General features: G+C 39.3%; 1 protein-coding gene across 3 annotated transcripts in view; it reads left to right on the forward strand.

The window, feature by feature from the left end:
* Window positions 1-15587, forward strand: part of HGF (hepatocyte growth factor) — a 129277-nt gene that overhangs the window by 77259 nt on the left and 36431 nt on the right. For all 3 annotated transcript variants that reach the window (XR_012801604.1, XM_075599581.1, XM_075599582.1), the window contains exons 9-10: window positions 13488-13615; window positions 14429-14531. Coding sequence is in view for 2 of the 3 variants with exons in the window: in XM_075599581.1 (XP_075455696.1) it covers window positions 13488-13615; window positions 14429-14531 (231 nt within the window). In the remaining variant the exon portion in view is untranslated. The remainder of the gene's footprint in view (window positions 1-13487; window positions 13616-14428; window positions 14532-15587) is intronic.

Genomic DNA, 15587 nt, shown 5'->3' on the forward strand with positions numbered 1-15587 from the left:
ACTCTGGCTGGAGCTCACACTGAGAGGAGGATCAGGACCCTTAGGAGAGATGGGATTTGTTTTGGAGTCCTCGCTACGACGTGGGAACCGCTCCAACTCACCATGCCAAGCAGCACCTGGGTACTGGAGTACCCAGGCAGGTACCCAACGTCCACCTACATCTACAGGGGTAGCGCTACCTCACACTTGGGTGGGATTGCTGGGACAGGACACCTGGGGTTATTGGTTCCACGGCACCCTCAGTACTTTTGGGGGAACCACCACGTGTTGGGTCACTGTGTTATATTGTGGGCACCGTTTATTGTGTTATCTGTGTTTCGAGTGTGTACAGTAAAGCTTAGTTATATACATACGTGTGGTATACTACTCATTACTGTATATTGGTTCCTGTGAGGGATTATCCCGCCAACGCTGAGATCCCTTATAGGTGGAGGTGCTGCACGCAAGTAGAAAGAGTTCACCTCAGGCTCCCAGAGGCTTACGCCTCCTATGAGCAACAGGTACAGCAGCACACGTAGTTCTCTGCGTAGTTCCCTTAGGCATAGGGAAAGGGGGCTACACATAACTGATACTTGAAGCCGAATTAATTAATAAGGTCACCAAGGGAGAGTGCATAGAGAGAAATGAGGAGAGGTCCCAGAATTAAGCCTACACCAGCATAGATCAACATATGAAGAAGAGAAGTTAGCAATAGATACACCAAGGGAATGATGAATGAGGTAGCAAGAAACATAGATTTTAAGCTCTACGGGGCAGGGACGGTGTCTGTAAAATGTCTGTAAAGTGCTACTTAAAACTAGCAGCGCTATACAAGAACAAACTATTATTATTATAATTATTTCAACAGTATCAAAGGCAGTATCAGGTCATGTAGAATGAGAAGGAAGTAATGTCCTTGGGATTTAGCATTATGGAGGTATTTGCTACTTATCTAAAATGACACTCTTTCATTCAGAGACCTGTTGTTGCAGTCTCAATGTGCATTCATTTGTAGTGACATTACTAGTTTGTAGCTTGTCACTAGTAACAGGCCATTTGTAACAGGGGATTTGTCCCTGTTCAAAAAGGTGCCTCTAATCCAGCAGTGTGGTGGTTAACTGCTGGTTGTCAATTAACCAACACCACCTGGCTGATTAGAGGTTGGTTAGAAAAGCCTGCCTTTGAGACAGGAAGAGAGATTCCTTAGTCCACAACTGGGCTGACCAAGGAAACAGACAGAGCAGAGGTTCCTGAGTCTCACAGATGAGACTGATAGAGGGATCACAGATGTCTGGAGCGCATAAGACTTCTACACCTGAATGCTGAGATAACCTGAGGAAAAGGCAGCAACCCAGGAAAGAGATAAGCCTTCCCCCTACAACTACGAGACAGATAAGACTTTACTTATAAGACTGATTATCTATGTCTGTCTATATATATATATTTTGCTTTTTATTTAAACAAGCAAAACTACTCTTTATTACACATTTTGGTCTACTGTATATATATACAAAATGTTTATATATATATATAAAAATGTCTCTATGATTTGGGCTAGTGAATCGCTGGACTACAAGTGTAAATATACTCCAACGTGGAGCAGATTTTGTTTGTGGATTTTCACATGTTTGCTGTGTTTAAAGCAACAGGCGCAATAAAGCCTTATTTAATTTCACCTTAAAACCAGTCTCCATTACGTACCTCTGCACACATCTCTTACACCATTGTTAACTCATATTCACATTTTTCGCGGTAGCAAAAGAAATTATTTTAGTGGTAAGTGTACTTTTTTAAGTTCATTCCTTGATGAAATCCCATAGCGTATGGACTAAGGCAGGGGGTCGCAAACTTTTTTCCCTGCGCCCCCATGCCAGCGGTCCCCCTCATCTCTGCGCCCCCCTCACCCCCGCTCCGGCACGGCTCCGGCGTCATGACGTCACGTTGCCAGTGATGTCACATGACCTCATGGCGTCATTTGACGCCAAATTGCCATGGCGACGCATGTGAGAAGCCGCCGGAGCCAAGGTAAGTCAGGTTTACAGAGGCCCTGCAGCTCGCCCGGCACTTAATTTAAGTGCCTTCGGGAAGTGCGCGGGGCCTCTGTAAACCCTGCGCCCCCCCGCACTCAGTCTCGCGCCCCCCAGTTTGCGCACTGCTGGACAAAGGCAAATATGGAGGACAAGTTTGGCAAGGAAAAATATTTTCAGTTTGTATCTCTTCCCTCCCAATGTATCAAGGCACTTTACTCCAATGTTTCTCTGCGTGCTGTAGTTTGCAGGTTGAGCAGTGTCAATAGTAGGAGTTAATATTCTGCTTTACACTCTGTTCTTAATGTGGAGAGTTTCACAAACTGATTTTGGAGCAGTTGCGACAAAACACATTATCTTTTGCGGTGATAAATTAGTTCTGACTTTGTCTAAATAATTACAGTACTCAAGTAAATAATGTAATGACCAAGTTATTTGAATTAATTATTTGATTGCCTACGAGTTAATTATTGGATACATACCCATTGTTACCCTTTTACAACCGACATCCTTTTTATCCTCAGTAGTGAGTGTTCTTTAAAATGATGACTGTATATACTAAAGTTTATTGGTTAAATTGCTACTCCTGCTATAGTATGTTATTAGAAAGAGATGGAATAAGCTTATCTTAAGATATGGGTCAATTATTTACTGTAATCTTGAAAGGGTCAAACTGTGGGAAATCAACTATATAATACTCCTTTTATTGGTTCACTCATGTGTAACATTTTTCATTTTAGTCGTGTGATCCAACTGAGGCCAAAGATGTGAATATGATTCTTGCAAATTATACATTCAACAAAACAGAAAGCACAAATCTTGTAATCATTGTAACTAAACACTGAGTGGAATAATGCCAATTAATCTTTGGGATTCTGTATGAAGTAGTTCATTTCTGCGTGCAGCACAAGCAGTGAATTAGATAAAATATGTCGGAGGCCAGATGTTAGCGCTTAACATTCACCTAAAAAAAGAAGGAATGGTCATAGCTCGGTTTAAGACTGCCAAATAACCAGTCTCGTGCATTTATGATAGTTTCTAGCCTTTTATACATAGCCAGGTCAGACAGGAAAGGCACACATACGTTTTGTGTCAGAACACCCGCGTAACAAGAACATCTTTCCAGGCACATCAATCATTCAGATACATTAAGAAAAAAAACAGTTTAGCACATAATTATGGGCCATATTATTCTATAGGACCCCGTCTGGCACCATTTACTTTAAGGATAGTTATCTATTATAAAAATATAAAGGCCTTCTGGTACTTTTAAGCCTACTCACTTGAATATGGCCCGCTATATAGTTATCATAGAAAAAACGATATTTTGGCCAAAATAAGAGCATAGAATTCCAACTAGAGCTTAAAGAACATCCCTGCTTGGTAAAGATTTGCAGGGATACTTTGACCAACAATTATGAAAAACGTATGAAGATTATATTTTATGGTATTTTAATCACTAACAAAAAAAACGGATAAGAGAATGGCAGATGAGACAAAACAGGTACTGAGGAAATTACATGAAATGAAGCAATGCCAGGACACAAGAACAAAAAAGCAATATACAGTACAGAGCTGTGCAAGACGATCCGAAAACATAACTGTGGATATAAGAAGATTTAATAGCAAGATGAAGAAGAAGACAATCAACGATAACGAAAGTCTTAAGAAGATAATGCAGGAAATCAAGGCACTCAAACATTATAATGGAAGAGCAATACATGACTGTGCACTTATAAAGTGTGATGAAGAGTTCTACAAGAAATTGTATGAAGACACGGGAAACACAGGGCATACAGAAGCAGATGTGAGAGAGAAGAAACCACCACAATGTGTCCTCCCAGAAGAAGTATAAAGGCAGTGACATCCACGAAGAATGGAATGGCCTCAGGGAAGATGGAACATGCTAACTACTGACACCTTAAAGGAAACTTGGGAAGAAATAGAGAGAACCTGTGCAATACTCTTTACATGTTGCTTGAAGAACAGGAAAATTCCATAATAATGGAGCGATTTCATGACTATCCCTCATCCATAAGAGAGGAGAGACAACCTCAAGAACTGCAGACCAATGAATCTACCTCCAATCACTTACATGATTTTTACAGAGATACTCAATAATCACTGCAACTTCGTCCAGCCTAGAGAACTAGCAGCCTTTCACAGTGGATACAACGTAATGTACCACAGCCAAATTGTACAAGAAGTGTGTGCCATAACCAAAGGGTTAACATTTGGTGGCCCTATCTTCCCCTTGTTTGAGAAGATTCCAACTCTATTTATTTAAATGACTGTTAGATCTCGGTACTCCACGAATTTCAACCACGAGTTTTGTTGTAATGGTTTAATTAGAATATGATAGCTGCCGTTCAATGATTAGATGTCTGTAGGAGTTGCTGCATGTAATTGATGGATAATCTGTCAGATCAAAACATTCCTCTTGTAAAGTAAATTTTAGTCTACAAGGTATTCATTGATGTTGAACCCTTTGATGTTGCTCTTTAAAACCATCAGCATATTGTTTAATCTCCAGATTTCATGTAATGTCAGAAGAATAATTAAGTTCTGAAGAGACATTTTTTAAATGATTTTGTTAACTGGAAATAGAACATTTTTAGAAAAATAAATGTCTGAGGCTAAAAATGATTTATTAATTTTTAAGGTAGTTTAATTGACGTAGCAGATGGAATGAATTAATTGACATCACATCAATGAATTAATTGATGTGCTGTGTGATGAAATTCATAATCACACATCTTTCACGATGTTTTGATTTTCTTGACGTTTTTTTTATTTATTAGTCTTTCGTCACCTAATGCATCATCTAAATCAGTACAAGCAGTGATCAGTTGAAACGTGGTAAATGGTGTTTTCCCCCTAATTCATTAATAGTTTTTATGATAAGGTCTGTTTAGCTATATAATCTAATCATTTCAAGGCATTCTGCCTACTGTAAATGCTAGGATATAGATGCATTACCTATGTAGAGGCAAATATAATACAAACCAAAACAGCGGTTTGGCCATTTTCAGCAGAAAATTCCAAATTCCGTCAAGGAATTTTCATCCAAAAATGGCCTGAATGGCTGGTTTTGGTATTTATTGAATTAGCCCCTTACAATGGGAGCAGCTTGTATTTTAATTCTCTAGCTATTTATTGTTTATTTATTTTTTAATTTTTATTTGAATTTTTACTTTTGAACACATAAATAAAAGCTCAGTGCTATGTACTAACAATACAGTTACATTTATGTTTGAAGGAACACCCTTTGTTTATAATTATACGTAAATTGTAAGTTGTCTCCAACTCTCAATAATGATAGTGGCGTTTTCCTCTCAGCCCATTGGTTTAATCTAACACCAATACTATGTTGAATGATACAATAAAGAAGATTTGCGAGTACTTGTATATGGAAAATGGCCGCAAGCCAAATTATAATATAAAAATGTTAACATTTAGAATTCAAAGTATAAAATGTATAATTTAAGGTGGTGTAATTCCAAATTAATTGGTACAGTCTGCTTTTTATTCGTTCCAATGCCTCACGGGGGAAAGCTAACCTTGTTAGCAACCTAATACCTTTAAGAGATAAAGTGGCCCCTACCACAGCATTGCTCGGTAGCCTTAGGCTGAGGCTCCGCTGCCTCAGTCAGCGCGCCCGCACTGCATGCAGGCGGCGAGTTGAGAGGCAATTGACCGCTGCCTTCGGTCCATAGGGAGCGGGAGATGGAGCGGGAGGGGGCGTGGTTTGAGGAGGGGCGTGGTTTAAGCGGAGGGCTTCAGCGGGGGTCTCCCGGGCTGCAAGAGGGTTCAGCGAGCCCCCACACATGCCTTCTGCTGCTTGCTCTCCGTGCTGCTCACCCCCCTCCGGTCGGTCCCCCCCGTCCCGCCCCACACACAACACACACACACACATATATACACATATACACAAATACATACATATATACACACACTTCCCCCTCCCCTACGATTTGGAGGTGGAGAAAGCTCTGACACTCCAGCCCCCGGCGCTGATAGGCTCACCAGCACACCCCGTGATGCGTCACCACTCGGGATCGCAATCCTCTTACATCTCCTGCCGGCTGACGCGTCACAGCGCGTAGTGAGCCTCATCGGAAGGAGGCAGTGGGGACAGCCAGGCACAAGGTAAGGGGCTGGTGGCCCACGCGCACGCAGCCATGCATGCGGCCGTCCACAGCGGGTCCTCAGCCCTAGGGTCATCTTTTACCCCTGTCATATATTTAAATGATAATAATCGTTTAATACACTTTTTCCATATATAATGTTTTTACAATCTGATCCTTCCTAAATCACGAGGACAACGTCATTGTGTTCATTTTTAGCAAGCTGTACATGTTAGATTCAATCAAAATAAATAAAATAAAAAATAAAATACATACTCTATATAGGGTTGCCAGGTGACAATACTGGACACAATGGTGAAAAATGCGGCGTGTGCGAAAAGTCGGTCGGGGGGGGGGGGGTGTATGTTATTTATAAATTCTCAGATCATTACGTAATTTTTTCTAAATTTCACTCCACGTATGCACCAATTTGCACCATTTCATATTCTATTTTGTTAAAAAAATTCTGGGGAAGGCTTTGGGGATTGAGCGCCCTTCCAGTATTTTAAAAAAAATAGAATATGAAATAGTGCAAATTGGTGCACACGTGGAGTGAAATGTAGAAAAAATTACATAATGGTCAGATCATTTATAAATAACATACCTGCAGTCATACAGTACATGGTCAGTTATACTGATCTTAATGCTTCTCTCACACTACTTCCCCCTTCATCCTCCTCTCAAAAAAAGTTTGTGAACCACATATTTCAAACCTAAAATGTTATTAGATCTTAATTTAAGTCCTAATAATAGATAAAGATAACCTGATCAAACAAATAACAAAAACATCATACTTTTTCAGCATTTATTTATCCACAAATGCTTAAACATTCAATATGCTTTGGTGAAAAAATACGTGAACCTTTAGTTTCAGTACCTGGTGGCACTCCCTTGAGCAGCAATAACTTCAACTAAGCATTAGAGTAGTGGTCAGCCTATCACATCGGTTTTGAGGAATTTTGGCCCATTACTCCTTCCAGAACTGCTTCAACTCAGCGACACTTGAGGACTTCCTTGAATGAAAAGCTCACAATAGGTTCTGCCACAACATTTCGATGGACTTTAGGTCTGGACTTTGACTAGACCATTTTAAAATGCGGAATGTCTTCTTCTGCAGCCATTCTTTTGTAGACCTGCTTGTATGTTTAGGATCATTGTCTTGCTGTATGATCCACTTTCGCTTCAGGTCACAGATGCATGGCCTGACATTCGCCTCTAGAATCCTCTGATACAATGCAGAATTCATGGTTGTGTCAGTGATAGCAAGCCATCCAGGTCCTGACGCAGCATAGCAGCCCCACTACCACCACCATGCTTGATGTTTGGGATAAGATTATTCTGTTCAAACACACTTTTGTTCTTTGCCAAACATAACATTTCTCTTTGAGGCCATGAAGTTCTACCTTTTACTCGTTTGTCCAGAGAACATTGTTCCAGAAGTCTTGTGGATCTTCTATGATCTCTTTGGCAGCAACTTTTTTTTTTTAGAGGGAAATTATTTTCTCCTGGCTATCCTTCTATGAATACTATTGTTGTTCAGTGGTTTTCCAATTCATACATCATTTGGTTTCAAAATACATGCAATTGGTTAATATAAACCCTATTGGATATTTAAGAAAATTCTCTGTGTGATTTAAGAAGGTTATCATGCAATAACGATGGGATTTCTGTAATTATCATTGTGGTCACAAACTTTTTCTCGCCACTGTATATGATGTTAGTATTCTCCATTATTAAAATAATAGTGGCAACAATAATATCAACAGTGACTTTAACAATTACGTCACTTAGAATGTAAGCTCTTTGGGGCAGGGAATGGCAGTGGAATCATGCAATACAAAGTCGCAACATAATCGCCCAATGATGTAACTAATTTAATATTGGACCATGGTTAAAAGTAGAATTACACAAATAATGTGGGCTTCCTGTAGCTCAGGGTAGTAACATTCAACTGCTGGCAACCCCCTGTATTTAGTTTAGTTACAGAAGATGCAAAAATATTGTCATGGGGATGGGTGATTGCTTCTAGAGAAAATACAATTCTTCCAAGGCTCATCTTGTTTAAATACTTTAAAATGAGTTAAACTTCGGGTCAGGTTTGGGTTAAAAATCATCAATCACCCAGATTTAACCCCTTAAATATCTTACTGGCATTAGTTCAACTTGGTCCAAGGCCCAGGTCCAAAAAAAGTTCTATCAAATTACTTAACTTGACGTTAACCTAACTTAACATCATGTTAAGCATTACTGCAGATCTTCAAAGTGAATGTTTTGTTATGTAAAAAGCCTTGCGTTAACTATAATGGCTGTTTACATGATCAGCTGCAAAAGAGGCTTTTACCCTTACAGCTTATATCCACTCAAGTCCATTAAGTTTAACGCAGGGACTTAGCGTTAAATTATTTACTGTAAGTCATATTGTACCTAAACCTTTAACTCCCTACAGACTCTAAAATAGGGCTTTTTGAGGAGAGACAGAGACCAGGGCAAAGAGATGTAATAATTTTGCAGAGACCCTATTAAACTCTCTTATATGCAACAGACTCAACATACCTAAGATACCTGAGAAATTTGGTAATTTGAATATACTTTGCATATTCAAATTCATATATTTCCCAGACTCTCTCCATGTGCCCCAATTTCCTCCTCCTTCCTCTCCTTTCCTCTTCCTCTCCAGCAAAACCCCTTTTCAGACTCAGCATTTGAAATGAATAGCAAAGCACATTGAATTAATGCTTGGCGAATAGCTTGCAAATAGATATGTGTTCAATTGCAAAAGTTTGAATTGAAAGAAACGTTTACCCTAAATATTCGGTTGAAATTCACAAAGTTGAAGCAAAAAGGAGAGAGAGAGAGAGAGAGAGAGGAAGGTTTGAATATGCAAAGTATATTTAAATAATTGAAATTGGCATATATATCCCTGGTATGTTCAGTTTTGTGCACAAGTATCTCTCCACATGTTGTATAAAGGTTTGTTTGGTTGGGTATATAAGTAACTTGGGACGCTTGTAAAATAAGTCTCCTTCCTACCAACTCTCCTCTCACTCTATTTTCTCCTCTTTTCATGTGGTGAATTTCAAAGTTTGATTGGAGTTTTCATTTTAGACTTCACAGAAAAATGTTGGCAAACTGCTCTCAATCTTTTGTATAAGTTTCAAGTTTCCAAAAAGGGGCCACGTTTGCATGAGGTGGGAAACCATGCAAACATTTAGCATGGTTCGCAACCTCATTCAAAAGTTTTGCACATCTGTAAGTATTGCCACACAATGTCATTGTGATAATATCATCATTGTGATGTACCTCAGCAGATAATGAATGTCAGGTTTTCCTCCCAACCTTCCAAAAGGAATAAGAATTACTTGATTATAAGATGCTCAGAAGGACAGAAAAGTGTAATCAACGCAGTAATCCCATTGAGCATTGTTTTGTACATTTATTTTAAATGGGTAGTTCTTTCTATTCAATGTTTGCAGTGATGCAGCTGGAAAATCCAGTGTTTCTAAGATTACACAATTTTTGTTTATAATTTAAGGTAACTAAAATGGCTTGCCAGCAATACTTTCTTTCCTTAAGTGCCAGTAGTTGGTGGTTTTTAGATAGGCCCTGTTGAATGTGCACTAGAACCTGCTGGCATGCCCAATAATGTCATCAACATTGATAACCGTGATGGCACCTCATACCAGTAAATTAAATTGGAAATGAGGAAGGTGTCTTCTGTGTGGGAGAGGGGTAAGGGGAGAGACTACTTTACTAGAGTCCCACGTGCTATCCCCTCAAACTAACCTTCAAACAAGTGGATAGACACGTGCTCAAAAAGGAGCACACCTGAGAGGTATGCTGATAGGATATGCAAAAAATCCGATGTCGGATTCGATAGAAACACGTCCTGCGTACCGGATTTACGTTAAATCCAACGTTGGATTTTTACAATCTGAGCAACATGGAGGGATTCTAAAGAATCCGCCACAGGCTCAAGTTACTGAAATTGACTTTGGTTTTCAGCGTGTGGCCTGGATTTGGTTTTAAAAGCCTGAAAAAATCCACAGATCAGATTCAGCCAGGTTTGCCTCTAGTGGAATCAGCCATGTGCTCAGAGATACAAGCAGACATATTTAAATACTGCAAACAAACACACCCAATACCTTGATAAAAGCCCAGACATAAAAGTAATTCCCTCCTTAAAGATTTTACAGTCTGAGTGTTTCTTTTTTTTATCATAAGAAAATAGTTTTTGCCATAATCATATATTTAATTTGAAAGCATTAGACAGATGAATAGACCCAGGCATGCAGACACATTTATGGATTGGCATATCATTTTATTACATTATCAGTTTTCAGTGGCTTGCAACTTTTTGGCCCAAAAACCTGCAAGTTTCGTGACTGTATCATGCTGAGCCAACATGCCAAATTTGGTGAAAAATAACAATGGATTTGGATGATGGACATCTTTAAAAATGCGTCTTTTAACAAAAATGGGTCTTAGCAAATGGTATATTACATTTGGAACGGCATGGCCATGGGGTGTAATGCAAAGCCATACAAAATAAATCGCAGTTTCAATAGACAGTTAAATGTAATGGATCTGCACATCTGAAGAGTAATCATTGAGCTTGTCCTTGTCAGTAAATCTGTGTCTTGGCTTATTTGTGCACCTTTGGATGATGCCCCTAATTTATTGTGGGCGCTTGTGACACATTTTTTGCTTATATCAAATTACAACTGGCAATACTGTACATTTGAAGTAAGTGCTTATATAATATGCATGGTCTTGGGGTTACAAAGCCTCATATGAGGATTTTAAGGAAATGTAGGAAATACAATAAAATATGCTTTGACTAAAGCTTAAAAACGCACCAATGTGGGTCTCTGACAAAATCAATACGTTTATTAATAAACCACAAATGAAAACACAAATGGGTATATTTTACTTCATATTTCACATGTTAAAATCATACATAGTACATAGTTACATAGTAGATGAGGTTGAAAAAAGACGTAGGTCCATCAAGTTCAAGCTATGCTAAATTTAGACAACAGATACTTTAACCTATATCTATACTGACATATTGATCCAGAGGAAGGCAAACAAAAAAACCCATTAAGGGGAAAAATTAATTCCTTCCTGACTCCAAGAATTGGCAATCGGATTAATCCCTGGATCAACATCTTTCCCATGTATACTTATTTGGTATACCTTTCCCATCTAAAAAGATGTCCAACCTTTTTCTCAGGCACATATTCAGCATATACAGCATAATGTTTTGTACATGATGTAACTTTTTACTCTGTGTGTGTGTGTGTATATATATATATATATATATATATATATATATATATATATATATATATATATATATATATAATACTGAGTTAAGTTATGGTGCGTAAAAAAAAGTGACAAAAACCCTCCACAGAAAGAAAATATGCAAATATAACTGTATGCTCATCTGCATGTCTTAGGCAGGTCTGCATCCCCACCTTTCCCCATTATCACCCAGCATACAGCACTTCCACTGCAGCAAGGGATTCTGGGAAATGACATGCAAATGAGCACACATTGTCACTTTTTCCCTCAATAACCATTTTTAACATGGTTCCCTATAGGCTTAAGCTTGCTGCATGGTCACAGCTTTGAGCACAGCCAGGGTTAAGGTGCATACCCAGAAAACCACCCACAGACAGCTGTTTCGACCTTGATGGGTCTCATCAGTGTGGGGTTGATATAGGGAACCATGTTAAAAATGGTTATTGAGGCAAAAAGTGACACTGTGTGCTCATTTGCATGTAATTTCCCAGAATCCCTTGCTGCAGTGGAAGTGCTGTATGCTGGGTGATAATGGGGAAAGGCGGGGTTGCAGACCTGCCTAAGACATGCAGATGAGCACACAGTTATATTTGCATATATATATGTGCACTTATGTGTATGTGAAAGAGTGAATAAGTGAAATAGTACACTTGTAAACAAAAAATATATATAAGACAATAATAGTCATTAGTGATACATGTGTTAATGAAAAAATGCATATACCATATATACAAAATGAGAACTATACATATATCCACTTAATATGTATAAAACAAAATGAAATGTGTAATAAACCAAACCAGTGAAAGTTCAAAGTGATTGGTTAGAGTAAAAAACAAGATGATAATGGATCTTGATGGAGCGGGCGACTGCTTTGGGGTGATGTTGCCACATCATAAAATACAGTAGAGGCAACGTTTATTCTAACATTTGCCGTAAACTAGCCGGGTTACATTCTGGGTATGTGCTGGGTATGTGCTGGGTATGTGCTGGGCTAGTTTGAGGCACGTTTAAGGCATTTCTGCATTGACTAACGACCCATAGGATTAACACAGCAGGGATCCCTGGCATTCCAATTCAGTTTGAATGGGACTGCCAGGGACCCCCGCTGTTAATCTGATAGGCCATTAATCAATGAAGAAATGCTGGGGCTAGTTTAAGGAAAGTTTAAGGCATGTATTCAGAATGTACCTGGGTGTTTCCTGGGTTTTTTGGGGAATTGCCACTGGTTTTTGTTCGAATAAGAGTTGCCTCTACTGTATCTAAAAGAAAAAAGAAGCCCAAGCTCCATAGCATGATACCGTTACAAATAGTTTAATAAAAGAAACAAGAGAAACACTCTCTTGGACAAGCACTCACAAGAGAACAAGATAAAAAAGCATTTGAGAGCTAAATCTCTGTCGTTGTGACATCACCGTTCGGAGTATATGGCGGGTCCGGTTACCGGTTCACGAGAAGTCCACACACATAATCTGCTGGATTATGAGTAGGTATCCTCTCTGTCCCCCTAAGTGACGTTGCGATGGATGTGCTGACGTCACCTGAGCGAGTCCATGGGTCCGTGAGGAAGTGAACAAGCGCTGCGACCCGGCTACCTCTATCATTGTGTTGGGCCTGGCAGTCTCCGTTTGTGTGCTGCCTGCATGTTGTGTGGGATTCCTTCAGCATGGACTGTTTTGGCGGTCCTCTCAAGAAGTTCAGCACTGACTCCACAGTACCCAGGACGTTCCTACCGAGGGGATACCTACCCGTAATCCAGCAGATTCTATCTGGGGACTTCTCCCCGGGTAACCAGACCCACCATATACTCCGAATACTGACGTCACAACGACAGAGATTTAGCTCTCAAATGCCTTTTTATCCTGTTCTCTTGGGAGTGCATGTCCAAGAGTGTTTCTCTTTTTTGTTTTATTAAACTATTTGTAACGGTATCACGCTATGGAGCTTGCGCTTCTTTTTCTTTTTTTTCTTATATATATAGAAAGTGAATAAATTATATATTCTATTTGATCTATATGATTTATATATGTTTTCTATTTTCATATAGAGACTTGAGTGAAAACTATTGTCGAAATCCTAATGGTACAGAGTCACCATGGTGTTTCACTACAGACCCAAATATCCGAATTGGACATTGCTCACAAATACCAACGTGCAAAGTCTCCAATCATAAAGGTAAACGATGAATAAAAAACATTGCTCTTTTACATTAACACCCTGTTAAAGAAAACTGCATTAATCTCTGAAGACTAATTGGGTTACAAAATACATTCTTTGTGATGCTTTCAAAACCTTTATCTCTGTTCACTTCTAAGCAACCACCATATCTTAATAAAAAACATAAAACCACCAAAGTGGTTGGGAATTGCCACATTTTTAATTAATATGACCATATGTACGTAAAAGGCATGTGTATGTAAGTGTACACCCACAAAGGGCTCTTTCTTATTGTGCAGGGGTAAAATAACAATGTGACAGCTTTATCTATAGCCCTTCACTGCTGCCAATTCCTAACACTTTACTAGTGAGTTCAGGAGTTTACTTAGAATGGAACATTTGGAAATACACATGTTGGAAGCTATTAGAAATCTTGATAAAGTATGTATGACCTATTCAAATTGGGTACAAAGAAACAAATGGCAGTTTAGTGAATGGGCAAACCTCCAGCTTACCATGTCATTGAATTGTAGGCAGATGTTCAAACAGAATTAAAATAATAAAACAGTACCTTCAAGGAGAAACGTATTTTGTTCAGATGGCTTTATAAAAATACACTTTCATGTTTTTTGTGTATTTATTCAACCTTTTTGTCTTCTTTTGCAATCAAATGGTTTGGATTTAGTTTGCAAATCCTGTGTCTTCCTTTGTACGATGTTCAAACCTCTTGGACAGCTGCTGTACAGTTTCTCTCCTGTCTGCTCTGACAAGGTTATTTTGTCAATCTGGGCTGCACATGGCTTCTTTAGAGCTTGTATTTGCTATTTTTAGAGTGTTATCATGGAAATGGCATCACCTACAGAGGGACGTTATCTAGAACAAGATTTAGGCTACCATGTACTATGTGGAATAAGAATATGGAAGACTTAAAAAGGTATGTACAGTATGATTTGACATTTGATTATATTTTATCATCATGACCAAATTATATCTGTAATGTTTGTTTTTTAAACTAATGTAAAAAAAATTGTCACTTTTTATTTTAATTAAGGGAAAATGTAAAAAAATGTGAAATGCCAAAGCAACTAGACGTAAAGAACCATATTTACTAAGCGCTGTTACAAAGCAAGGTACCATTAGGCCAATTTACTTGAATGTGCTTTGGGGTACCCTATGACCTAGAACACATAAAATATGGCCTACTGTATAATTACATATACAAATAAGAAAAACATAAATAAATACCTTAATACCTAACTTTAATATTTAGTAACTTCCATTTCTTATTTGCAGTAAATATCTTCAGCCAAATTCTCTACTACATATGTGTAACCACAGCACAGATTTTTAATATGCACACTATAAGAGAACTTTTGATAAAAATGAATATTAGTGTAGCTATATATATATATATACAGTGCTTGACAAATCACCCAAAAATCTACTCGCCGAACCAAAAAATCTACTCGCCACTAGTCCCGCCACACAGGCACACACACACAGGCACACTCACTCACGCAGAGACACACACGCAGAGACACTCATGCAGAGACACACTCAGAGACACACTCACTCAGAGACACACTCACTCAGAACACTCAGAGACACACACTCGCTCTGACACACACACACACACACAGATACACACACAGACACACACACACAGACACACACACACAGGCACGCACACACAGGCACGCACACACACACAGGCACGCACACACACACAGGCACACACACACAGGCACACACACAGACACACTCACTCAGACACACTCACTCAGAGACACTCACTCAGACACACACACTCAGACACACTCACTCACAGACACTCACTCTGTCACTCACACACACACTCACCGGGTCGCACGCGGCAGCAGGCCCATCCGCACGGCAGCAGGCCCATCCGCACGGCAGCAGGCCCCTCCTTAAGGCAGCAGGCCCCTCCGCACGGCAGCAGGCCCCTCCTTAAGGCAGCAGGCCCCTCCGC

The sequence above is a fragment of the Ascaphus truei genome, chromosome 5 (genome assembly GCF_040206685.1).
Source record: "Ascaphus truei isolate aAscTru1 chromosome 5, aAscTru1.hap1, whole genome shotgun sequence".
Classification (NCBI taxonomy): Eukaryota; Metazoa; Chordata; class Amphibia; order Anura; family Ascaphidae; genus Ascaphus; species Ascaphus truei.